Source organism: Heterocephalus glaber, unplaced genomic scaffold (assembly GCF_053883595.1).
Source record: "Heterocephalus glaber isolate CG9 unplaced genomic scaffold, H.glaber_assembly_v1.0 deba00001546, whole genome shotgun sequence".
Classification (NCBI taxonomy): Eukaryota; Metazoa; Chordata; class Mammalia; order Rodentia; family Bathyergidae; genus Heterocephalus; species Heterocephalus glaber.
Genome location: NW_028258339.1, coordinates 2,322,890 through 2,349,239, shown reverse-complemented (window position 1 = coordinate 2,349,239; position 26,350 = coordinate 2,322,890). Strand labels below are relative to the sequence as shown.

General features: G+C 37.9%; 1 protein-coding gene across 6 annotated transcripts in view; it reads left to right on the top strand.

Moving 5' to 3' along the window:
• Nucleotides 1-26,350, top strand: part of Ccnb3 (cyclin B3) — an 86,597-nt gene that overhangs the window by 13,467 nt on the left and 46,780 nt on the right. For all 6 annotated transcript variants that reach the window (XM_021249993.2, XM_021249992.2, XM_021249995.2 and 3 more), the window contains exons 3-6: nucleotides 97-223; nucleotides 3,142-3,228; nucleotides 17,276-17,406; nucleotides 22,227-25,410. In XM_021249993.2, coding sequence (XP_021105652.1) covers nucleotides 134-223; nucleotides 3,142-3,228; nucleotides 17,276-17,406; nucleotides 22,227-25,410 — 3,492 coding nt within the window. In that variant the 5' untranslated portion in view covers nucleotides 97-133. The remainder of the gene's footprint in view (nucleotides 1-96; nucleotides 224-3,141; nucleotides 3,229-17,275; nucleotides 17,407-22,226; nucleotides 25,411-26,350) is intronic.

The following is a 26,350-nucleotide window of genomic DNA, read 5'->3' as shown; positions in this document are numbered from 1 at the left end:
GATGCTATAGAGAAATTGAGGTTTTTCAAAAGTTTCCAGAGAATTTTGTGATGTTTCTTGTGAATTTTGTTTTAAAGAGTTATTTTCTGATTGCAGCCCTTCCTGGGACAAGACACTGCTGAATCTGTAAGAGATGCCACTGCCACCCCAAAGCTTCAAGCCTGAGACTAAGAAATTTCAGTCCAGCAAAATTGTGCCCAGCGATCATAGCCAATCCAAGAAGGTTAGAGCAAGCTGTCTTTCCCACTAGTGTCTCATGGAGTCTCTGTACATTGGCTTATGACCTTTCCTCAGCCTTGCATATTCTATTTATTTTTAATTATTTTTATTGGTACACTTTTGTTATACCTAATGATTACATTCCCTTGTAGGACCCATGCTTGTTTTAAAATACCAGCATGTCTGGATTAATCTGAGAAATCGTGAAGAGGTGGCAGCCCTTGTAGGTGGAAAATATAAGTAAGTTAGAATTTGGAAAGAAAGAGTGAACTCTTTGGTAAATACATGACTCACATGAAGGCCACCCTCCACAACTTTAAAAACCAAACAATATCTAGTCCTCATTAATGATCACTCCTACTTTCTCTGAGAAGCACCAAGCATCTTACCAGAAGGCTGTGCATCTTGGGGCTAATATGAAGATTGTATCAACAAATACATTATCATGGTTTTTACAGATACAGGTTGAGTATCTCTAATTTGAAAATCTCAAATGGAAAATTCCATGCCTCATCTCCTATGACAGAGTCACAGTCAAACTATAGATGCACTAACATTACCCCAGGCCAATTGTATAAAGTGTATATATATGAAATATAAATGAATTTAGTGTTTAAACTTGGGTCTTATTCTCCAAGACATCTTGTTATGTATATGCAAATACCTGAAAATCTGAAAAAATCTGAAATCCCAAACACTTCTAGTCCCAAGTATTTCAAATAAATAATGATCAACCTGTACTAAATTTGAAAAATGTGAGTACATTTTGACTGTGCTGTTTTGACCTTGGGGATAGTTTGACATTGTCATTCTGACCCTGGTATATTCCATGTTCATTGTCATACTTTTTTATGAAGCAGTCTCACTTTGTAGTTCAGGCTGGCCTTCAACTCACTATGCAGTCCAGACTGGCCTCATACTTGCAGTGATCCTCCTGCCTCAGCCTCCCAAATGCTGGGATTACAGGTGTGCACCACTATGCCCAGCTGCCATATATATTTTAACTTGAATTACGTTAATACTGGTAAATTATCAAGAGAGTGTTTCCCAGATCAAACACCACTAGGCCAATTTAGTTTTTTTGGTTGGGTTTTTTTCTCATGCAGAGAAATATTTTCTAATCATTTTCACTAAAATTATTTTCATGGAAGGCTCAAATATTTTTCCCATGTAAATTATGAGGAAAAATTTGATACATTGATCAAGTTTTTGTCCATATAAAATTTTCTAATTGGAGTTCTTTCATTAAGTTTTCTTTTGTGACATTTATTTTTCCCAACCCAACTTTTTGGAGCACATTTTGCAAATCTAAATTTTATGCATTCAGTTTCCAGTATTAATTATATATTGGACCAATTATCTCTGCCAGTAATATTAAGTGGGAATTGGACAACAGTTTATTATTTAGGTAGTTTGTGAGAAAATATTTCATTTTTGTGAGAAAATGTTTTATTTCTATTAGGATGATTTATCATGACCAAGGTAAAAGACTAATATTTACTTATTTCTTAGCCAGTTAGAACACAGAAGTAATTCTTTTCAGATCTTCAGGATTTCTGGAATTGTCTGTTGTGTTGTGAATCCAATTTTCTAAATTTCTAACAACTTATTGTACTATGTACTAACCATCAATGGGGTGAGTACCTGGAGAACAGAGCAGATGGTCAGGTCTCAGTGTCCTGCTTCACATAGTAAGAACTGTCTAATATATGGAAGGCAGGGTTTGTTCTCAGGAATTCTTAAGGGAGGTCTGAGAATTAGACTTTCACCAAATAAAAGCGGTTAGGGAATAGAAGAGCCTTACAATGTGGTAACTTCGAACCTCATAGAGATGATCTTATTCCTTTGGGAGTGGGGTAAGTCATACATAGATAAACAGTAGGTAGAAAGAAAACCCCCTCTGCTCTAGCATATTCACTTCTCTCTCCTTCCCTCCTTTATGTTCACTAACAATTAGAGATTAATATGGATTACCAGACATTTTTTCAAACACAAAACTTTTCCTGTGAGGTTTATAGTCATTTCAGGCTACATATTTTTAAAATACTATTTCTGTTCATTTATAGTTCGTATAGAATTTTTTTCGTTTTTGAGACAGGATCTCCCTATGTAGTTCAGGCTAGCCTTGAATTCACTATGTAGCCCAGGCTGGCCATGAACTTATGGCAATCCTCCTGCTTCGGCCTCCCAACTACTGAGATTACAGGCATGTATTACTATTTCCTGCTAGACTTTTAAAAAATATATTCTCTTTTTAATTCTTAAACAGTCTGTAAAGTAGTTAACATTTCATTTTTACTGATAAGAAAATTGGGGCTCAGAGATAAAGTAGCTTGTCCAAAGTCAACAATTAATAAAGAGCTGATTCTGGACTAATATCTAGGTATGTGTACTGTTATCTTTATTAGAGTTGTTTTAAATCAGCTACTTTAACCTAAGTCCTGCTTAAATATTTCTGAAATCATTAAACACATTTACCTGAAAACACCCATATTAAAGGAATGACTAGGAGTCATGGTGGTTAGCTTTGGATAATATGATAAATAACCATAAATATGAGAAGAATTAGAGGAAAAATTACCCTCCCCAGCCTATAGTGCACATTCTGAAAGTTACACTAAAGGTAATCTTATATCTTTAACAGTCTTGTTTCCATCATCATTGAAGCTCTGAGTGCCAGAATATCTTTTCGTTGTAGTTTATGGGATCTGGTGTGTATATTCCCAGTTTTCCCAAGCCCTGAAGATGACCCAAAGTTGCTGAAAGGGGACTGACTGTTCACTATTAGATATACCCATTTACTTTTTAAAAAAAATTTATTTTATTTTATCCCATTTCTCCCCATCAAGTCCCCTCTCCTCCCTATGTACAAAAGCTTTATTTCCATTTTTTTCCTCCCATTTACTTCTTTTACTTTTTCAGATGGGAGAGAATTACCAAGCAAAAATATCTCCATCCTCACCTCAGAGGACATTCAAAAAGAGATCAGCTTTTGAAGATCTCACAAATGTGAGTATGGTAGTTCAATTCTTTGCTATGGTTTTTCATAAATCTTACATAGCCTCTTCCTTGAAGAATCTCTTCAGTTGGCCAGACCCCTGACCCTCCCTGGAGTGTTGAGAGAAGATTTTATTTAGAATCAGTGACCCAATCTCAGAAACAACAGGGCCTCTTCTGTAACACATACCATTTGAGTTAATTGGTAGGGTTCTCAGGAACAGCAGATAGAGTGATTAACAGGTATGAAACTGCAGATAATTATAAGAAAAATGGGATATTGTACTGTATTTAGGTAAAGTCCAGCAGTGGCCCAGCTGGCCACCTAGGATTTGAAGGTAACTACTATTGTGGAATCATTTTAGTCTAGGGCAGTGCTTATCAGTTGGACTATGGACATTTTGGGCAAGTTTTCTCTTGTGTAGGACTGACCTCAGGTAACATGTCTGTCACCCAGGCATTAAATTATACCATTAGCTCAGTCATAGTGATAATCAAAAATACCTCCTGAATATACAGAACCATTGAAAGCCACAGTTCAGAGATCTGGTCTTCAACTATGAAAATCTAGAATCTCAATTTAACTGGAATTCTTGAGTTCACATCCAAGTCATCTGCCTTCTGGTATTACAAAGGTAATAGCAAAAATCAGAATATAATGTTGCTAATTGAGCATAGAATTAGGCCAGAGTTAGTCTCTAGTCTAACAAAATATTAATGGCTGATGGCCACTGAGTGCTTACTGTATACCAGGCGCTAGTGTAACCACTTTTTCCTGTGTCAACTCAATCCTCATCTAAGTCTGTGTAGGTACTCTGCTCATCTCTACTTTACAGATGAGGACTTTTCCAATGTTGGTTTTGAAGTTTTATCTTACCTAGGCTAGCAGCCTGATGAGCTATTCTTGCCATCTAAAATAGAGTATTTATTTGTCTTCCAAAATATGTACATACATATGTAAGGTTAGATTCATTTCTTTGGTTAGTTAATTATGGATATAGAAAGTTGGCTGACATAAGGTAGCCACATACATCAGAAGAAGATGCAGTTCATTTTAGTGTAACTTTGCTTAGCCCCCAGAGTCCCTGATAGGATTGCAGTGGAACTGTGCAAGGTGTCTTTCTCCATTTGGGCTCCTATAACATAATACTTAGACCAAGTATCTTTTTTTTCTAAATTACTTAAATTCTTTAATTGGTACATTTTAGGTATACAACACAATTACATTTCTCATTGGGAACTTGTACGTTTACATGATGCATCTTGGTTCTTATTCTTTCCCCATTCCTAGCCCTCCCTTCACCCCCTCCACGCTTCCCTATTTACAAAGACTTTATTTCCATTTTTTCCATTTCTCATCATTTTTCCTTTCCCTTCTTTCCTTTCCCCTGCCCCTCCCACTACCCCATCCCTTTGGACCTTTTCTTCCTATTTTGCATTATCGATTATTCATTCTAATCATTGGTACATTTTAGGTATACAATATAATGACATTCATCATTGGAAATTTGCACCTTTACATCATCTCTCTTGGTTCTTATTTTTCACCCTTGCCTAGCCCTCCCTTCAACCCCTCCAGTCCTCCCTATTTACAAAGATTTTGTTTCCATTTTTCCATTTTCTCATATTAATTCCATTCCCTTCTTTCCTTTCCCCTAAATCTCCCACTTCCCCTTCCCCTTTCCCCCTTTTCTTCCTATTTCACATTATCTATTATATGTTTTAGTCCTTATTTCACTTTCAGTTTCTCACACCAGAGAAACTATTCAGTATTTATACATGTGTGTCCTATTTATGTCACACAAGAGTATCACCTCAATGTGCACCCATTTAGCTATAAATGTCTGTAATTTCTCATTTTTTATGGCTGAGTAGTACTCCATTTTATAAAAAAACCACATTTTCTTTATCCAGTCTCCAGTTGATGGGCATTTGGGCTGTTTCCAAGTTTTAGCTATTACAAATTGTGATGCTGTAAACATGGGTGCACATATATCACTGTGGCATGATTCTTTTAATTCTTTTGGGGAGATACCCAGCAGGGGAATAGCTCAGTCAAATGGGACTTCCAGTCCTAGTTCTTTGAGGTATCTCCATACTGATTTCCAGAGTGGATGCACCAGTCTGCACTCACACCAGCAGTGCAGCATGGTTCCTCTTTCCCCACAGCCCCGCCAGCATTTGTTATTGGTTGATTTCATGATAGCAGCCATTCTTTCTGGGGTGAGGTGGAATCTCAGCGTTGTTTTCATTTGCATCTCTCGAATGACCAGTGATGTTGAACATTTTTTCATGTATTTATTTGCTATTTCTACTTCTTTGTGTGAGAAATGTCTGTTCATTTCAGATGCTCATTTTCAGATTGGGCCTTTAAATTTGGGAGGTCTGATCTTTTTAAGTTCTTTATAGATTCTAGATAGTAGACCTTTGTCTGAGGAAAAGCAGGTGAAGATTTTTTCCCACATTGTGGGTTGTCTCTTCACACTGCTGGTGGTTTCTCTTGCTGTGCAGAAGCTTTTAAATAAGAAGAGATCCCACTTGTTGATTGTTTGTGCTAGTTCTCGGGCAACTGAGGTTTTGTTCATAAAGTCTTTTCCTACACTGATGTCTTCAAGAGTTCTACCTAACTTCTGTTCCAGCTGATTCAGCATTTCTATTTTAATATTTAGATCTTTAATCCATTTTGATTTTAGTTTAGTACATGGTGAGAGATATAGGTCTAGTTTTAATCTTTGACAAGTTGAAGCCCAATTTTTCCAGCACCATTTATTAAAGAGGCTATCTTTCCTCCAGTGAGGGTGTTTGGCTCCTTTATTGAAGATGAGATGGCTGAGTGTGTCTGGCGTTGTTTCTGCATCTTCTAATCTGTTCCACTGGTCCTCAGGTCTGTTTCTTTGCTAGTACCATGCTGTTTTTATCACAGTAGCTTTGTAGTATAGTTGCCGGTTGGGGATTGTGATACACCCTGCCATGTCTCTGTTACCTAGAATTGCTTTTGCCATTCCGGGTCTCTTCTTGTTCCAAATGAATGTTTGGATTGTTTTCTCAAGGTCCATGAAGTATGCTGCTGGGATCTCAATTGGAATTGCATTAAATCTATATAGCAGTTTTGGAAGTATGGCCATTTTCACTATATTAATCCTTCCTACCCAGGAGCAGGGAATGTATGTGCATTTTCTGATATCATCTTCAATCTCTCTTTTCAGAGTGCCATAGTTTTCAGAGAAGAGGTCTTTGATTTCTTTCGTTAGGTTGATTCCTAGGTATTTCAGTTTTTTGGATGCTATTGTGAAAGGAATTATTTGCCCTATTTCTCTCTCAGTGAGTCTGTCATTCGTGTAGAGGAAAGCTATTGATTTTTGTGAGTTGACTTTGTAACCAACTACTTGACTGAATTTGGTTATTAAGTCTAGAAGACTTTTGGTGGAGTTCTTGGGGTCTTCTTTATAGAGTATCATGTCATCTGCAAATAATGACAATTTGACTTCTTCATTTCCTATCTTTATTCCTTTTATTTCTTTCTCTTGTCTAATTGCCATGGCTAATGTTTCCAGAACTATATTGAACAAGAGTGGTGATAGTGGACATCCTTGTCTTGTTCCTGAATTTAGTGTGAATGATTTCAGTTTTTGACCATTTAGTATGATATTGGCTGTTGGTTTTTCATAGATGGTTTCTATCAGTTTGAGGCAGAGACCATCTATTCCAATTTTTTGTAGGGTTTTTATCATAAATGCATGTTGGATTTTGTCAAATGCTTTTTCTGCGTCTATGGAGATAATCATATGGTTTTTGTCCTTGGCTCTATTGATATAGTGTATTACATTGATTGATTTGCGTATATTGAATCATCCCGGCATCCCTGGGATGAATCCCACTTGATCAGGGTGTATGATCTTCTTGATGATCTTCTGCATTCTGTTTGCCAGTATCTTATTAAGGATTTTTGCATCTATGTTCATTAGTGCGATTGCCCTATAGTTCTCTTTTTCAGTTGGGTCTTTCTCTGCTTTGGGGATCAAGGTGATGCTTGCTGCCAGGAATGAATTTGGGAGTATGGCTTCCCTTTCAATTTCATTGAAGAGTTTAAACAGCAGTGGCAGCAGTTCCTCTCTAAATGTCTTGTAGAATTCAGCAGTGAAGCCATCAGGGCCCGGGCTTTTCTTAGTTGATAAGTTTTTAATTACATTTTGAATTTCATTGCTTGATATTGGGTTGTTCAGAATTTTTAGGTCTTCTTCATTCAACTTTGGTAATTCATATGTATCTAGGAATCTGTCCATTTCTTCTGTGTTGTCCATCTTATTGGCGTATAGGTTCTGGAAGTAGGTATTGTTGATCCTCTGGATTTCTGCTGTGTCTGTTGTAATTTCACCCTTTTCATTCCTAATTGCATGGATTTGGGCCTTTTCTTTCCTTTTTCTGACAAGGTTGGCTAAGGGTTTTTCAATTTTGTTGATTCTTTTGAAGAACCAACTCTTGGCTTCATTGATTTTTTTGTATCGTTCTCTTAGACTCCATTGCATTGATTTCTCCTCTGATCTTTATAATTTCCTCCCTTGTATGAGCTTTGGGGTTGTCCTGTTCTTCTTTTTCTAGAAGCTGGAGGTGGAGCATCAGGTTGTTTAATTGGGCTTGCTCTGTTTTCCTAATATGTGTATTCACTTCTATGAATTTCCCTTGTAAGACTGCTTTCATTGTGTCCCATAGATTCCGATATGTTGTATTGTCATTGTCATTTAATTAAAGAAACTGTCTGATTTCTTCTTTAATTTCCTCTATGACCCATTGGTTATTCAGAAGTGTGTTGTTCAATTTCCACGTGTTTATGAAATTTTTTGAGTTTCTTTTGCTATGGATCTCCAATTTCATCGCACTGTGGTCTATAATATACAGGGGATAACTTCAATTCCTTTGCACTTACTTAAACATGTTCTATGTGTGAGTATGTGGTCTATTTTGGAGAATGACCCATGTGCAGCTGAGAAGAATGTGTATTCTGATTTTGTGGGGTGGAAAACTCTGTAAACATCTGTTAAGTTCATTTGTTCAGGAGTTCGACTGAGTTCTAGTATTTCACTACTTATTTTTTGTCTAGTTGATCTATCTATTTGTGACAGTGGGGTGTTGAGGTACCCCACTACAATTGTATTAGTGCATATATGACTTTTCATGTCTGTTAGTACTTGTTTTATATACTTGGGTGCACTAGTGTTTGGTGCATAGATATTTATGATTGTCATCTCTTCCTCTTGGATTCTTCCCTTTACAAGGATGTAGTGTCCTTCTTCGTCTCTCTTAATCAGTGTTGGTTTGAAATCTACTTGATCTGCCAAGAGGATAGCTACTCCTGCTTTTTTTCAGGTTCCTGTCACATGGAGTATTGTTTTCCACCCTTTAACTTTCAGTCTATGAGTTTCCTTTTGAATTAAGTGTGTTTCTTGTATGCAGCATATTGTTGGATTTTGCTTCTTGACCCATTCTGCCAGTCTTTTTCTTTTGATTGGTGATTTGAGACCATTAACATTGATGGTTATAACTGAAATGTATTGACTTGTCATTGCCATGACTTTTTCCTTTTGTTGGGTTCTCCCTCTTTACATTTAATTTCTTGTCATGCCAGATGGGTTCATTCTGCTTTGCTTTCTGGGTTTGTGATCCTCCATGTCTGTTCCTAGGATATTGTGTAAAATTCTTTGGAGTGCTGGTTTGGTATTCACAAAGTTCCTAAGGTGCTCTTTGTCATGAAAGTATCTTATTTCTCCATCAATTTTGAAAGATAGTTTTGCAGGGTACATCAATCTGGGTTGGAGGCTGTTTTCTTTTAGGGCTTGGAATATGTCACTCCAAGCTCTTCTTGCCTTGATGGTTTGTGTTGAGAAGTCTGCTGTGATTGTGATGGGCTTTCCTTTGTATGTGATTTGTTTCTTTTCTCTAACTGCTTGTAGAACTTTGTTCTTATGTTGAGTTTCTGGAATCTTAACAATTATATACCTATGTGTAGATATTTTTTGATCAAGGCTATTTGGAGTCCTATATGCCTCACTTATCTGTATGTCAAACTCTTTTTCCCCTCCTTGGGAAGTTTTCTGCCATTATTTCTTTGAAGATTTTTTTTATGTCATCTGCACTCTCTCATGTTTCTTCATTGACTCTAGTCAGTCTTATATTATTCTTCTTTGCATCATGTAGCAGCTGCTGGATTGATTTCTCATGTTCCCTTATAATTTTGAAGCAATTTTTCTTTTCCTGGCCTCTAATTGCAATGTTATCTTCTATATCTGAAATTCTGTCCTCACATTGGCTCATTCTGCTGTGTAGACTTTCAGTGGAGTTTTTCATGTCTTGGAAATCTATTTGCATCTGTTTTATGGATTCCATTTGTTTCCTATGTTGGGATTCCATCATGTTCCTTAACTCCTCTCTAGATTTATTAATCATGTCTTGCACTAGGGGCACAATTTCTCCTGTTATCTGAGAAATTATTTCTGATTTCATTTTTTCCAGATCCCCTTTTGTTGCCAGTTCAGTGGGTCCAGGTGGTTGTGTATCAGAGTGTTCCATCTCATTTCCCTTTGGGGTTGCTGTAGGTGATCTGCAAGTCTGGTTTTGAGACTTATTTACATGTTTTCTCATTTCGACTGGGGCGGGTGGCTGTTAGCACCTGCACGGATTACCTCCTCTGAGCTGGGAGTGGTGGGACAGGGGCTTGGAGCAGTGGTAGGGATGGTGGCCCAAAAGCCCTTTCCTGTGGGCTGGGAGCAGTGGGAGGGACGGTGGCCAGGAAGCCCCTTCCTCTGGACCAGGAGCAGTGGGATGGCAGCTCGGAAGCCCCTTACCTCTGGGCCGGGAGTGGTGGGAGGGATGGTGGCCCGGAAGCCCCTTCCTCTGGGCTAGGAGCAGCCAGACAGAAGGTGACCCTAAAACCCTTTCCTCTGGGCTGGGAGCAGCGGGAGGGATGGTGGCCGGGAAGCCCCTTCCTCTGGACCAGGAGCAGTGGGACGGTGGCTCAGAATCCCCGACCTCTGGGCCAGGAGTAGCGAGACTGAGTACCGTGGTCTGGTGGTCCGGTGTCCTCTGCGTCTTTGTAGTATGGAACCCGGTGTCTGTACAGAGGAGCGGGGGGTCCAGTGGATTGTTGCCGGGGCACGGGCTGATTCGGCGTGCTCCATGCAACTCAGGACCTCAGTATGGCATGCGCCGACCTGCCTGTCTGCAGCGGGGTGATTCGGCATCTTCCGCATGACTTGGGACCTCGGTAGGGCGTGCACAGACCTGCCTGTCTGCAGCGGGGTAATTGGCATCTTCCGTGTGACTCGGGACCTCGGTAGGACGTCTCCGTTTAATTTCTTGTCGTTTCAGATGGGTTCATTCTCCTGGGCTTCCTGGGGTTGTGATCCTCAGTGTCTGTTCCTAGGGTAGTATCTAAATTTTGGAGTGTTGCTTTGGTATTCATGAAGTTCCTAAGGTGCTCTTTGTTATGAAAGTATCTTATTTCTCCATCAATTTTGAAAGATAGTTTTGCAGGGTGCCTCAATCTGGGTTGGAGGCTGTTTTCCTTTAGGGTTTGAAATACATCACTCCAAGCTCTTCTTGCCTTGAGGGTTTGCATTGAGACGTCTGCTGTGATTCTGATGGGCTTTCCTTTGTATGTGATTTGTTTCTTTTCTCTCACTACTTGTAGAACTTTGTTCTTCTGTTGAGTTTCTGGAATCTTAACAATTATATGCCTATGTGTAGATTTTTTTTGATCAAGGCTATTTGAAGTCCTATATGCCTCACTTATCTGTATGTCAATTTCTTTTCCCCTGCTTTGGAAGTTTTGTGCTATTACTTCTGTGAACAGTGTTTTACATTATCTGCACTCTCTCCTGTTTCTTTGTTGACTCCAGTCAGTCTTATCTTATTCTTCTTTGTATCGTCTAGTAGTTGCTGGATTGATTTCTTGTGGCCTCTTTCAATTTTGAAGCAATTTTTCTTTTCCTGGTCACTAATTACAATCTTATCTTCTATATCTGAAAATCTGTCCTCATATTGGCTCATTCTGCTGTGTAGACTTTCAATGTATTTTTTAATCACCTGGATATCTGTTTGTATCTGTTTTATGGATTCCATTTGTTTCCTATTTTTGGGATTCCATCATGTTCCTCAGCTCCTCTGTTTTTTTAATCTGTGTCATGTCTAGATTTATTAATCATGTCTTGCACTATGGGCACAATCTCTACTTTTTACCTGAGAAATTATTTCTGATTAAATTTTTTCCAGATCCTCTTTTGTTGCCGGTTCAGGGAGTCCAGGTGGTTGAGTATCAGTGTTCCACCTCCTTTCCTTTTGGGGTTGCTCTAGAAGATCTGGAAGTCTGGTTTTGAGACTTCTTTATGTGTCTTCTCATTTTGATGGTGTGGGGGGCGTGCTGTTGGCACCTGCGCGGCTCACCTCCTCTGTGCTGGGAACAGTGGTACAGTGGCCCAGAAGCCCGTTTCTCTGGAGTGGGAGTGGTGGCCCGGAAGCCCCTTCCTCTGGGCTGGGAGCAGTGGAATGGTGGCCCGGAAGCCCCTTCCTCCTGGCTGGGGGCAGTGCAACCTGTACTATCTGGGTAACTTGCCTGCCGTGGATGCACCTCACTTCCACAGCTGATCAGGAGAATGCACTGCTCAGCCTAACCAGACAGCCACTCCAAAGTCTTTTCAAGTTTGGCCCTGAAATTTTTGTATTGATTTTTTTAGTTGTTTTATCTCTTTTTGAAAGTGGGATGTTAAGATCACCTACACTGGTTTGTTAGTGTTTATTTGATCTTTTATTTTTAGCAGTTTGTTTTATGAAGATAGGTGCAGTTTTTGATGCATAAATATTCATCCATGTTATCTCTTCTTGTTGGATTGTTGTATCTAGTGACTTTCTTTGTTTCTTCTAGGCAGTTTAAGTTGAAATTTACCATATCTGAGTTCAAAATTGCTACCCATGCCTTTTCAGGGTCCTGGAGCCTCAAATATTGTTTTCTATCCCTTAATTTTTAGTCTATGAATATCTTTTTGGATTAGAAGAATTTCTTGAATGCAGCAGATTGTTGGATTCTGCTTTTTGATTCAGTCAATCTGTGTCTTTCAGTTGGAGAGTTGAATCCATTAACTTTAAGAGATATTACTGAGACATGTTGATTATTTACTATCATTGCTTTCTTTTTCTGTTGGTGACTCCTTTATTTTTCTTTTCCTGACAATTTTTTGTTGTTGTTTACCATTGACCTTACTTGGAGTTTTGGTTTCCTCTGGGTTTTTAGCTGTTGTTTTCATTGTTTCTGTCAAGAATCTTCTTTTTTTTGTATTTAAATTCTTTTTTTGGCACATTTTAGGTATACAACACATTTACATTTCCCATTGGGAACTTGTACCTTTACATGATGCATCTTGGTTCTTATTTTTTCCCCATTCCTAGCCCTCCCTTCACCTATTCCCTATTTACAAAGACTTTGTTTCCATTTTTTCCATTTTTCATCATTTTTCCTTTCCCTTCTTTCCTTTCCCCTGCCCCTCCCATTTCCCATACCCCTTGGACCTTTCCTTCCTATTTCACATTATCAATTATTCATTCTAATCATTGGTACATTTTAGGTGTACAATATAATGACATTCATCATTGGAAATTTGCACCTTTACATCATCTCTCTTGGTTCTTATTTTTTCCCCTTCCCCTGCCCTCCCTTCAACCCCTCCATTCCTCCCTATTTACAAAGATTTTGTTTCCATTTTTCCATTTTCTCATATTAATCCCATTCCCTTCTTTCCTTTCCCCTAAACCTCCCACTTCCCCTTCCCCTTTCCCCCTTTTCTTCCTATTTCACATTATCTGTTATAGCTTTTAGTCTTTATTTACACTTTCAGTTTCTCACACTAGAGAAAGTGTTTGGTATTTATACATGTGTGTCCTATTTATTTCACTTAAGAGTATCACCTGAATGTGCATCCATTTAGCTATAAATGTCTCTAATTTCTCATTTTTTTGTATTAAATTCTTTTATTGGTACATTGTAGGTATACAGCACAATTACATTTCTCATTGGGAATTGTACCTTTATATAATGCATCTTGGTTCTTATTTTTTCCCCATTCCTAGCCCTCCCTTCACGCCCTCCACCCTTCCCTATTTACAAAGACTTTATTTCCATTTTTTCCATTTCTCATCATTTTTTCCTTTTCCTTCTTTGCTTTCCCCTGTGCCTCCCACTACCCCTACCCCTTTGGACCTTTTATTCCTATTTTACATTATCGATTATTCATTCTAATAATTGGTACATTTTAGGTATACAATATAATGGTTGAGTAGTACTCCATTTTATTAAAAATCCCATTTTCTTTATCCAGTCTCCAGTTGATGGGAATTTGGGCTGTTTCCAAGTTTTAGCTATTACAAATTGTGCTGCTATGAACATGGGTGCACATATATCACTGTGGTATGATTCTTTTAAATCTTTGGGGAAGATACCCAGCAGGGGAATAGCAGAGTCAAATGGGACTTCCAGTCTTCGTTCTTTGGGGTGTCTCCATACTGATTTCCACAGTGGTTGCACCAGTCTACACTCCCACCAGCAGTGGAGCAGGGTTCCTCTTTCCCCACAGCCCCGCCAGCATTTGTTATTGGTTGATTTCTTCATAGCAGCCATTCTTTCTGGAGTGAGGTGGATTCTCAGTGTTTTTTTTTATTTGCATCTCTGGAATGACCAGTGATGTTGAACATTTTTTCATATGTTTATTTGCCATGTCTACTTCTTTGTCTGAGAAATGTCTGTTCATTTCAGATGCCCATTTTTCGATTGGATCTTTAAATTTAAGAGGTCTGATCTTTTTAAGTTCTTTATTGATTTGAGATAGTAGACCTTTTGTCTGAGGAACAGTAGGTGAAGATTTTTTCCCACATTGTGGGCTGTCTCTTCACTCTGCTGGTGGTTTCTCTTGCTGTGCAGAAGCTTTTTAATAAGAAGAGATCCCACTTGTTGATTGTTTGTGCTAGTTCTAGGGTAACTGAGATATTGTTCATAAAATCTTTTCCTACACCAGTGTCTTCAAGAGTTCTACCTAACCTCTGATCCAGCTGGTTCAGCATTTCTATTTTAGTATTTAGATCTTTAATCCATTTCTATTTTAGTTTAGTGCATGGCGAGAGATATAGGTCTAGTTTTAATCTTTGGTACGTTGAAACTCAATTTTTCCAGCAATCTTCTTAAGTATTTTCTGCAGTGATTGTTAGCACTTATGTATCTTTTGAGTTGGTCTTATTCATAGAAATACCTTGTTTCTCAATCTGTTTTGAAGGATAACTTTGCTGAATAAATTAATCTTGGTTGGAAATAATTTGCTCTTAGGGCTTCAAATACTTCACTCCAAGCTCTTCTGGCCTTTAAGGTTTGTGTTGAGAAGTTTCCTTTAATTGTAATTGGTTTACCTTTATATGTGATTTTTTTTGGTTTTTTCTCCATTTTTAAAATTCTGGTTTTTTTCCTGGATATCTGGTATTTTAGTAAGGATATGTCTTGGTGAGCTTCTTTTTTCATCATATTTGTTTGGTGTTTTATAAGTGTCACTTACTTGTATTTTAAACTCCTTTCTCATATTTGGGAAATTTTCTTCTATGATTTCTGTAAACTTATTGGCAAATCCATCTATGTTATCTTCTAGCTTTTTCCTAACTCTAGTTAGCCTTAGATTGGTCTTCTGACTGTCATCTAGTAGCTGGTGGTTAATCTTCTCTTTTTTCTGATTTTCTTTCTGGCTTCTTTGAGTACTTCAGCATAATTCACTATTTTGTCCTCAATTTTGGGTGCTCTGTCTTCACATTGGTCATTTCTGCAATTTGTGAATTCTGTAAGTTTTTTATTTCAGCTATTTATGTCTGACATTATTTTGAGGATTCTCTATGCTTGTTGAGTCTATCAAGTTTTGAAATGTTTTGCTTAGCTCATCGAGGCTTTACTGACCTCCCCTGAATTCACCATGGGCATATTGAGTGATACTACTGTGAACTTTTGGTTCATTTCCTTTTTGAAGTCGTCTAGTCTCTTCATCCCTTTTATACATTTTTCACAGAGTTCTGCTACCTGGTATTTACTTTCCTTTCCCTTTGTTACCCTGTGCTCTGCCTTAGGAGAATTGGGAGACCTAGGGATCTTCTGTTGCCTTGCTTCCCCATGTTCCTATGTGTATATATGTTATATTATGATAACTATATCTATATCCTTATCTCCATCTATTCATCCCTCTTTTTCTCCTTTTTTGCGGGGGTACTACAGGATGAGGTCTAGTATAGTGAGGGAAGCTTGTGGTTTATATGAAGAATTTTAGTAAGATTTTGCTTCCTCGTGAAGTCTTTTCAGCTTTGTATGTCCAGTGATACTATTTACCCCTTCTACTATTTACTACTTACTGTTTACAGTGATTTGGTCTCTATCCCTATATTTTGCAGAGATAATTACTTTTCGTTATAATAGGACAAAGTTTTCAGAAATGTCCTTTAGGCTTACTTAACTATTAGCCTTTGGGTCTCTCCCAGGATCTCACCACCTTCATTTGCTAGGGAGCAAAAGGTTGCCAAAGGTTGCAGCCTGTTTGGCCTAGTACCCAGTTCTTTTGTAATGGACTGTAGTACTACTTATGACCCCCAGACCATGTGGATATTGGCAAACATGAAACACCAATGGATTGCAATAACTATGTCCCCTTGGCTAAAGTGTTACAATCAACAGTAACAAGAGTATCAAGCACCAACTCGATAATGACAAACTCTAATAGCCTGCACTGTACCACCTTTAACCATAAGAACAAGATCTATTGTTATAGAACAAACTCTTAAGACAGCCCAGGTATTTATATACAGTAAATATCTTCTCAACAGAGCAATTTTACCTCCTTTCAAAATAGAACAGTATTCAACCTTAGTAAGTTATACTTAACTACCTACAAATTTTTAAGGATAAATGGTGTGGATATTGAAGCATGAAGAGAAAAGAAAAAAGAAATAGGGTATGAAAAATTAAACAATGGAACATGGGAGGAAGGTGGTAAGATTGATGTGAAAGGTCCTATTAAGGAGTAAAGGAAAATTAGTAGTGTTAGATAACAGTAACAGAAAAAAACAGACTAGGTCAGGATAAACAATAGGAAATGAAGATTAAACTAGAGAAAGAGAAAATAAGTGCTCAGAAAACAGGTTGAAAGAGAGGAAGAAAAGAAGAGAGATGGAAAAAAGGGAGGACTTATTCAAATAAATAAAGTTATATTTAAAAAGGGGGGAACAAGAAAATGAGTGATAGAACTCCAAGCTTCACCAATAAAATAATAAATAATAATAATAATAATTATTATTATAACCAAAAAATACCAATACAGGAGAAAAAAAGAAAATTGGGTTCAATGCAGAGAGAAGAGAAAAAAAAAATTAACATATTTCCAGAAGAGTGTTTTCTTCTGGAACTTGCAGTCTTTAATCTTACAAGTCACAGTCCTCTGCCCTCCTTTGTGGTCTGGGTTTGTGTGGAGATTTGTCACTTCAGTGAGTCCCCTGTCTGTAAACCTTTGTAGCAGCTGTTCACGCAGGACCATCAGCCCAGGAAAGTGTGGAGCATTGGATTCTGAGGCTCTTGGTGTGGATTCCTGCTGGGTGGAGGCCAACACTGGGTACATGATGTATATTCTGGTGTCCATGGGACCAGCTCTAGACACCAGGTGGAGGCTTGTGTTGCCTTTTGGACACCCAGTGGAGATGTGGGGAGATTTTAGCACGCCCGGTGAGGGTGCAGGGGACTAGGTGGTGTCTGATGGGTGTCTAGAGCACCAGGTGAAATAGGTACAAACCTAACCCTTGCTGCTAACTAGGCAGAAGACTGGCCCACTGTGCAAGGCAGGGACTGTTCCCAGGATTCTAGCAAAATGCAGGGTGGAGACTCTGATGTACTTAGAGTGGGGACAGTGCAACTGGTTCTAAGGACTTTCGTACGAGAACAACTTATTGGATAATTTGTGATTCTCTTCACTTTCCTGCCTCCTTCTCTCTTCTTTTTTTTTTGTAGGCTTTTCAAACTCAACCTGTCCAGTCTAAGAAGGAAATCAACAAGGAGTTTGGAAAAGACGTTCCCAAGACGATTAGCAAAAGCAAACATGCTCTTGAGTTGGCCAGATATACTGAAATGAACAAAAAAAGGTAAGAGGGGACTTAGATTGTATTGTGTTAGATGGGAACAGAGAGTATATGACATCCTTTTTGTCCCCATTAAGAACATGCTTAGTGAGCCACACGCCAACTTAGTGTGGAGAGGTGACTGCTTAGCTTAGTGACTACCATGCTAACTTTGGGTGCAGAGGTGAGCCTAGGTACGGTTGCTAAAAAGTTACAGGCCTCTTCTCTCTCTTCTTCCATGGTGGTGGTGATGGTGTGTGTGTATATGCACACTCATGCACACGAACACGTTAAAAGGTCTGTTGTCATTGAGGAATTTACCAAAAGATCATATTTTCATCTTTTCTGTTTTAGTAATTTAGTCTCTGAACTAGTCTGTGTGTGGGAGTGTGGATGCAACTTAACTCTTCAGGGACTCTCATCAGCTGGCTGATAGTTTACCAGTTTGCTTATTCCATTAGAAGCTTTGGGAGATGCACATTTCCATCTAGAAATGGAAAAATAATTTAACCCTAGAAAACTTTTACTGGAAGAAGACTTAAATTAGTCCTTTCTATATTCTCTCCTTGTTCTAGTGGGAATTATTTCTTCAGGGACTGACCAACCTGCACTTGAATAGATAAAATAGATGACTATAACAAGGCCAAACTTGGGTTCCATTATGTAAAGTAAAAAGGTTGGGAAGCCTAGAAAATTAACTTGCAAGGTCGATGGGACACTCTGCTAATTACCTAGCAGAAAGTAATCAAGCCAGAAGATCAGCATTTATCTCTACTTGGTTTCTTGCTGAAATGGAATTCCTGGGCTTTACATACATATTTGGTCCCTTGCATTATTTTCTTTTAAATTTCTTTCATTGTTCTGACTTTATCAAGGAAGCCCTCACTAATGCCATGAACATTCTTCCCTTGTTTAGGGTTCAGTGGAATGGACCCTAATAATAGTACTAGAACTAGTAATATGTATCATTTATTGAGTGTTCATTATAATCACACAAATAATCTTGTAAGTTTTATATTAACAGCTTTATTGAGGTATAACTCACATACCATATAATTCACATATTTAAAGTATACAATTCAGTGACTTTTAGTATATTCACTGTTATGCAGCCATCCCAATTTTATATCATTTTCACCAACCCCAGACCTACCCTTTAGCTATCACCTCTCAATCTCCCCATCCTTCTCAGCTCTAGGGAACTGCAAATTTACTTTCTGTCTCTATAGATTTCCTTATTTTGGATGTTTCATATAAATGCAATCACATAATGTGTGGGTTTTTGTGTCATCGTTCACTTATGTTTTCAGGTTTCATACACATTGTAACAGGTATGTATTCATTTTTTAAGATTGTCAATATTCCATTGTATGGATGTATCATATATTTATCCATTCATCAGATGATAGAGAATTAAGTTGCTTCTACCTTTTGGCTATTGTCAGTAGTGCTGTTATGAACATTTGTGTATAAGTTTTTGTTTGAACATCTATTTTTAATTTTTTTTCCATTTATACCATAGAGTGTGGTTACTGGGTCATAATGGTAATTCTATGTTGAACACATTGAGGAGCTGCCATGCTGTATTCCACAGTGACTGCACTATATCTTCCTTGGAGAAATACATATCTATTCAGATCCTTTGCTATTTAAAAAAATTTAGTTATTAGTGTTTGTATTATTAAGTTCTAAGAGTTCTTCACATATTCTAGATAAAAGTCACTGATGAGATATGAACTGCAAGTATTTTCTTTCCTTCTGTGCGTTGTATTTTTACTTTGTTCATGATGTGCTTTGAACCACAGGTTTTTAATTTTGATAAAGTCTAATTTTTTGTTGCTTTTAGGCTTGTGATGTCATATTTAAGAAACTATTGCCAAATTCTAGATCACAGAATTACAGCTGTTTTCTTCTAAGAATTTTAAAGTGTCAGCTCTTAATTTAGGTTTTTGAGGGCTGGGGATTTAGCTCAGTGGTTCCGCTGCCTGCCTCACAATTGCAAGGACCTGAGTTCAATCCCCAGTACCCCCCCCCCCCAAATTTAGGTTTTTGAATCTAATTTGAGTTAATTTTTCTTGTTGGTTGTTAGGAGGTCTAATTTCATTGTTTTGCATATGGGTATCCAGTTTCCCTACCACTTTTGTTGAGAATACTAATCTTTTTCCCTTTAATTATCTTGGCATCCTTATCAAAAATTAATTCACTGTAAATGTAAGTATTTATATCTGGATTCTCAATTTTATTCCGTTGATCTATCTATATGTTTATTATTACCTATCTTATGCCAGTACCACATTGTCATGATGATAGCTTTGTAATATATTTTGAAATTGGGAAATGTGGCCCTCCAAATCTTGTTTTCTTTTTTAAAGATTATTTTGCTTTTCTGGGTTTCTTGCAATTCCATATGAATTACAGAATCAGCTTGTCAAGTTCTATAAATAAGTCAGCTTGGATTCTTGTAGAAATTGCTTTGAATCTATAAATCAACTTGGAAAATATTACCATCTTAACAATACCAAGTCTTCCAATTCATGAACATGCAGTGTCTTTGTATTTATTTAGATCATTAATTTATTTCATTTTACAAACTTTTCAGGGTATAAGTTTTACACTTTTCGTTAAATTTGTTTCTAAACACTTTATTCTTGACATTATTATAAATGAACTTGTTTTCTTAATCTCTTTTTTAAACTGTTAATTACAAGACATAGAAACACATTTGATTATTGTGTATTGATCTTGTATCCTTAGGTCTTGTGAATTTATTAGTTCTGGTAGTTTTTGTGTGGATTCCTTAGTATTTTCTCTATATAAGAGCATGTCATCTGTGAATGTAGACACTTTTATCTTATTTATTTCCAATAGGGATGCCTTTCATTTAATATTCTTGCCTAATTGCCCGAGGTAGAACTTTCCTTGATCTTAGAGGGAAGGCATAATCCTGTCATTATTATGATGTTACCTTGGGTTTTTCATAGATGTCCTTTATCACGCTGAGGAATCTTCTTTCTATTCCTAGTTTGTTGAGTGCTTTATATCATGAAAAAATGTTGGATGTTGTCAAATGATTTTTCTGGATCTATTGATAATAATTATGTGGCTATTGTTTTGTATTCCATCAGTATAAGTATGGTACATGACTTGAGTTTAGGGTGTTAAATTAACCTTGCATAACTGGAATAAATCCCACTTGGTTATGCTGTATACACCTTTTATATGTTGCTGGATTTGATTTGCTAGTATTTTTTTTTTGTTGAGCTTTTGCATTAATATTTATAAGAAGTACTAGTCTGTAGTTTTCTTATGATTTCTTTGTTGTTTTTGGTATCAGAGTAATACTGCCCTTAAAGAGTTAAGTTGGAAACTGTTCCCAACTTTTCTGTTTACTGGGAGAGTTAATGAAGAATTGGTATTAATTCTTTAAATATTTGGTAGAATTCACCAATAAAGCCATTTGAGCCTGAATTTTTGTTTGTTGTCAGTTTGTTGGTTATAATTCAATGTCTTTGTTATAACTCTATTCAGATTTTTAATTTTCTCCTTGAATGAGTTTTGGTAGTTTGTTTCTTCCTAGGAATTTGTCCATTTCATCAAAATCATCTAATTTATTGGCACATAATTAGCAGCGTTCCTTTATTTTAAGCATACGAATTTGTCAGGTCTTTACAACAAGCCTATGAAGAAGATATTATGATCCCCATTTTATAGATAGAAAAATAGAAGCAGAGAGTTAACTTGCCCAAGGTCAACTAGGTGGTAAGTGGAAGAGCCAGGATTTGAATCCAGGCAGTCTAATGCCAGACAGAACGCATGTTCTTATGATAACTACTCTATCTGAAGACCATCTCATCAGGAAGGACTTGGAACCTGTGTTGTCAGGCAGAACTTTTGAAACACTTGCTTTTTACTTTAATTAATTAATTTTTACACTTCGTTTTTTTGTTATATTCCTAGAGTTGTGTAGCCATCACCACTATCTAATTTTAGAATTTTTCAACACCCTCAAAAGAAACCCCTATCTGCAATATTAGGAATCCCTTTCCTTTCTCAGTTGACCTTTCTTCCCCTTACCCTATCCCAGCCTCAGGTAACCACAAATCAACTTTGGTTATTGATGTATCTCCAGGAATATGTCTATCCTGGATGTTTTACATAAATTGGATCGTAGATACCTGGTCTTTGGAGGTACTTACTCCTTGTGTTCAGATTGATGATTTTATTTGCCTTCTATTTTCTTTTATTCTGATTGTTAGTCTTCCAGTGATTTGGTCACATTAGGTTAGTCACTCTGGTCATAAAAACCTATTTAAAACAAAACTTTGTATCTGATAAGCAACAAATTTCTATTTTAATCTTTTTATTATTTTCATTGTGAAATTGTCTGCTAAGTAACCCAAAGTGTTAATTACCAACCAGCCTCTCTCATTAGCCTTCAAACAATATTAATTTCAATCTGAATTTTACCAGATGCCTAGTGCTCAGCAAGACAAATGCAAGTAGTGAGGGAAACTGATACATAAATTGTTAACATATACATTGTGATAAGTATTATAATAAAAGTCTTCATATATAAATAAAGGTAATTAATCATATGTAGACAATATAACATAGATTTCAGGAGAAAATTGTAGAAAAGTATAGAGACCTAGGCATAGAAACTGAACAGTGTGCTACTTACTTAATTTACCATGGATCTTATTGTTTTTGTACCCTCTATCCTGTCTCTTGGGTTGAACCACTTTTCCCTTCCATACCTTTAGTAAATGTAGTCACAAAATCAGATGGTAGATGAGGACTCTAGGAAATACATTTTTCTTACCCAGACCTTTGTTTCCTTACAGATATAAGTTGGAGCTCACATCAGCAGTAGCCTCTACTGCCTCAGTGCCAAAAATTTTGGAGAAATCGCTCCTTCTGGATGTAACCACCAACTCCCAAACACCTACTATTGAGGAGGTATCTTTTGTCACAAAACCATTAATTTTAAAAGAGGAACCCAGTACTGAAGTGACAACCCTTATAAAGAAGTCATTAAAGAAGTGCACAAATCCTGGAGAAGCATTCCTATTGGAGAAGTCACTATCCTTACAGGAGGAGACTGACAGTGATGATGACTTTGTTATAAAGCCAGTGACTTTTGGGAAGAAGCATAAATCCAATGAGGCAGCCATCACTAAGAAGACATTATCCTTAAAGAAGATGTCTACATATCAGAGGAAGCAGTCTTGCTTGGAAGAGTTGGTGATCTTGCAGGACAGCAATGTTGAAGAGGGTTCCTTCTCTGTGGAGCTGATGAATTTAAAGAAGAAGCCTAAAACTGAGAAGTTATCCTCCCCTAAGAAGCCATTATCTTTAAGTAGTAAGTGTACCACTATGGAGAAGATCTCCAACACAATAAAGCCAGTACTATTGGAGAAGATCACTTCTGAAAAGAAGTTAATTACTAAGGAGCCATCAGCCTTTATGAGAAATCCTACTGCTGACAAGGAGTCCCTTTCCTGTAAGCCATCTGCATTCAAAGAGAAACACACTACTAAGCAAGAGATCTCCAACTGGAAGAAATCATTGACCTTACAGGAGAAGACTGACTTTAAAGACAAATCCCTTGTTAAGGAATTATCGACTTTTAAGCAGAAGCCTACCACTGAGGAGGCAACCCTCACCGCAAGCCCAGTTTTTGGAAGGACAGAATGCACAGTTCAAAGGAAGATATGCACTACTCATGAGAAGAAGTACACTATTTATGGGATGCAGTCCCACTTGAAGAATCCATTAGAAGTACAGGAGGTTATCTCTGGGGAGGAGTCACTCAGTACAAAGCCATTGTCCTTTAAAAGAAATCGTATCACTGAATTCTACCAAGAGCCATCTGCATTACAGGAGAAGCATACTACTCAAGCAGAGATAGGCCTCTTGAAGAAGCCGAGGACATTGCAGGAGAATATCAACAGTGAAGCTAGCTGTGTTAAGGAGGTAGTTTCCTGTAAGAAACAGCATAGTACTATGGAGGCAAGCCATACAAAGAAGCCATTACCTTTAAAAAAGAAGCAGAAAATTCAGAGGAAGCTCTCCCGCTATAAGCCATTAAAAGTTGAGAGAGTCACCTATGGAGAGAATTCACTCACTAAGGATCCATTTTCCTTTGAGAAATTTACCAGTGATGAGGATTCCCTTTCCCAGGAGCCATTTGTATCCCAAGAGAAGGATAGCACACAGGAAGAGGTGTCCACTTTGAAGAAGCGTGTGGCCCTGCAAAAATCTCCCACTGAGACAGAGTCACTTTTTCAGGAGTCTTTGGCTTTTCAAAAGCAATGTAATACTGAGAAGGCAACCCCTAGCAAGAAACCTTTACCTTTAAAGAAGCAGCAGCACACCACTCAAGGGACAGTGTCTCATTTGAAAAAGCCATTAGTATTGCAGACAGTCACCTCTGAAGAGAAGTCACCCATTAAGGAGCCACTGTCCTTTAAAGAAGTAAATATGTCCTTAAAGAAGAAAAAGTGCACCACTGAAGCAACACCCCAATGGATAGATCTTTCAGACTGGCAGGATATAATTGTTAAAGAGAAGAATTCTTTCTTTATGAAGCAAGTATCATCTACAAAAAAGGGTACAACTGAGAAGGTAGTCCTCACCAAAACGCCATCATATTTGAAGAAGAAGCAAACCACTCAGAGGAAGACTACTTCTGAAGAAGAGTCACTCTGTAAGAAGCTGTTGCCTTTTAAGAAGAAGCCTACAACTGAAGAGAAGTTCCTCGCCCAGGAGCGATCTGCATCAAAAGAGAAACATACTACTTTTCAGGAGGTGTCACTCTCAAGAAAGCAAATAGCCTTTCAGGAGAAGACCACTACTGAAGAAGAATCTTATAGTAAGGAAGCAGTGACTTTGAAGGAGAAGCTTATCACTGAGGAGTTCCTCTTTCAGGAGCCATTTTCTTTGCATGTTAAGCCTACCAACAAAGATGAATCCCTTTTCCAGAAGGCTGTGATCTTGCAAGAGAAGACTAATACCAAAAAGGAGTCTTTGGCTTTGCATGAGAAGAGCACCATGACAGAAGAATCCCTTTTCAATAGGCTCTCAGTTTTGAAGAAAGAGCCCTCTGCTAAGGGAGCAGCAAGCATAGATAGGCAATTACCTATAAAGAACGAGCTCACTGCTCATGAGCAGGCATTTCTTTTAAAGGAGCAATTGGCTTTGCACGAGAAAATCACCAATGATGAAATGTACCTTATTAAAGAGCCACTGGCCTTGCAGGAGTATGTGGGCAGTGAAAAGGGACTCTTCAAGGAGCCCTTGACCATGCAGGAGAAGCTCAGCACTCAGAAGGAGACTGCTTTTAAGGAGCATACCACTGACATAGAGGCTCACTTCAATGAACTTTTGGCCATGCAAGAGAAGCCCAGCATTGAGATAGGGCCTGTCTTTCAGGAGCCTGTGAACTTGCAGGAAAAGCCTACTATTGAGGAGGAAGGGTTCTTCATAGAGCCTTTGGCTTTACAGGAGAAAGCTGGCCTTGAGTCTGAGGCTATGCTGAAAGAGCCTTTGGCCTTGCAAGAGAAGCCCAGCACTGAGATGGAAACTGCTCTAAAGGAGCCCTTGTCCTTGCAGGAGAAGCCCAGCACTGAGAAGGAGGCTATCCTCAAAGAGCCATTAGCATTTCAGAAGAAGTCCAACATGGAGGATGAAGTCCTCTCCAAGGAGCCATTAGCCTTGCAGGAGAAATCTACTATAAATGTACCATTCTTCTTCCAGAATATGTTAGCCATGAATGAGAAACCCACCATTGAGAATGAGTTGTCTTTTCAAGAGCCGTTAGCTTTAGAAGAGAATTTTGCCAACAAGGAAGATATTTTTCCAGAAACATTCTTGATCCTTGAGAACAGCCCACGTGTGTCTAGCAATGCTGTTGAATCCAGTACAGACAAGTTCAATGCTGCTAATATGTCCAGTGTGGGCAAGTCCGGTGCAAATGAATCTGGTTCCAAAATACCTTTCTCACCTCAAAGCAGAACACAGAAGGAGGTATTCATCTCTTTTTTTTTTCTTAAATTAGATGAAATGCTTTTTGTTTTCCTGGAGGTAGCTGTTAGCAAAGAGAGTTTTTTGGTGCCCAAGGTTGAACCCTAGGCATTACATATGCAAAGCAATCTACCACTGAACTATATCCCTAGGCCCAAAGAGATCTTTTTGTTTTCCTTCCTAGGCAGTTGAGCTGTATATAATAAGTTATGGGAAGTCCCTCTACCTAGAAAGAAGGAGATAGTCCTTGAGTTTACCTCTGGTTTTATTTAATGATAGGTAATGCAGAATAATCTCTTCTGATTTTTATAGCCCGTGGTTATCTGCAATATGGGATAAATTTAGTAGGCTCTTTGGCATTTTCTCTTATATCAAGCTGGCCTTATAGAATATCTTGACTTCCTGATTGGCACAGTGATATACCTAACCTATCAGAAAGTATTTATATCCACAAGGGTCTGGAATATTGAGTTGCATACTTGGGCTTTGCAATAATGGTTAGATAATTTCATTCAGGGCATTATCTTTCTTAGTAATTTCACTCAGCATCACATGAACTTCAGTCAAAGATGGGCAAAGTTCACATGGGCATTTCCCAAGAAAAGTGGCCTTTAAGTTGTAAATTAGAAGAATAAAGGAATGGAATTTAGCAAGCAGGCAGAGAAATATCCCTCTTTTAGGCAAAACAACCAGAATAAAGGTGTAGAAGGGAGGAAAAGGCTACTAAGATGAATTGGGCCAGATCAAAGCATTGGGAATTTAAAAAGGCAGGTGACCTAATTGAAATAATAAAACAAGAATTTCTTTCTTAGAGAGTTGAGCTTACCCATAAAAGGATGCCTTGTTTCTAGGACAGAGCAAGCATATATTAGGTATTTCTGAATCATTGTATAGTATAGGGAATTCCAGGGCCAGGGGTGCTCTGGATAGCTCAGGATAGATA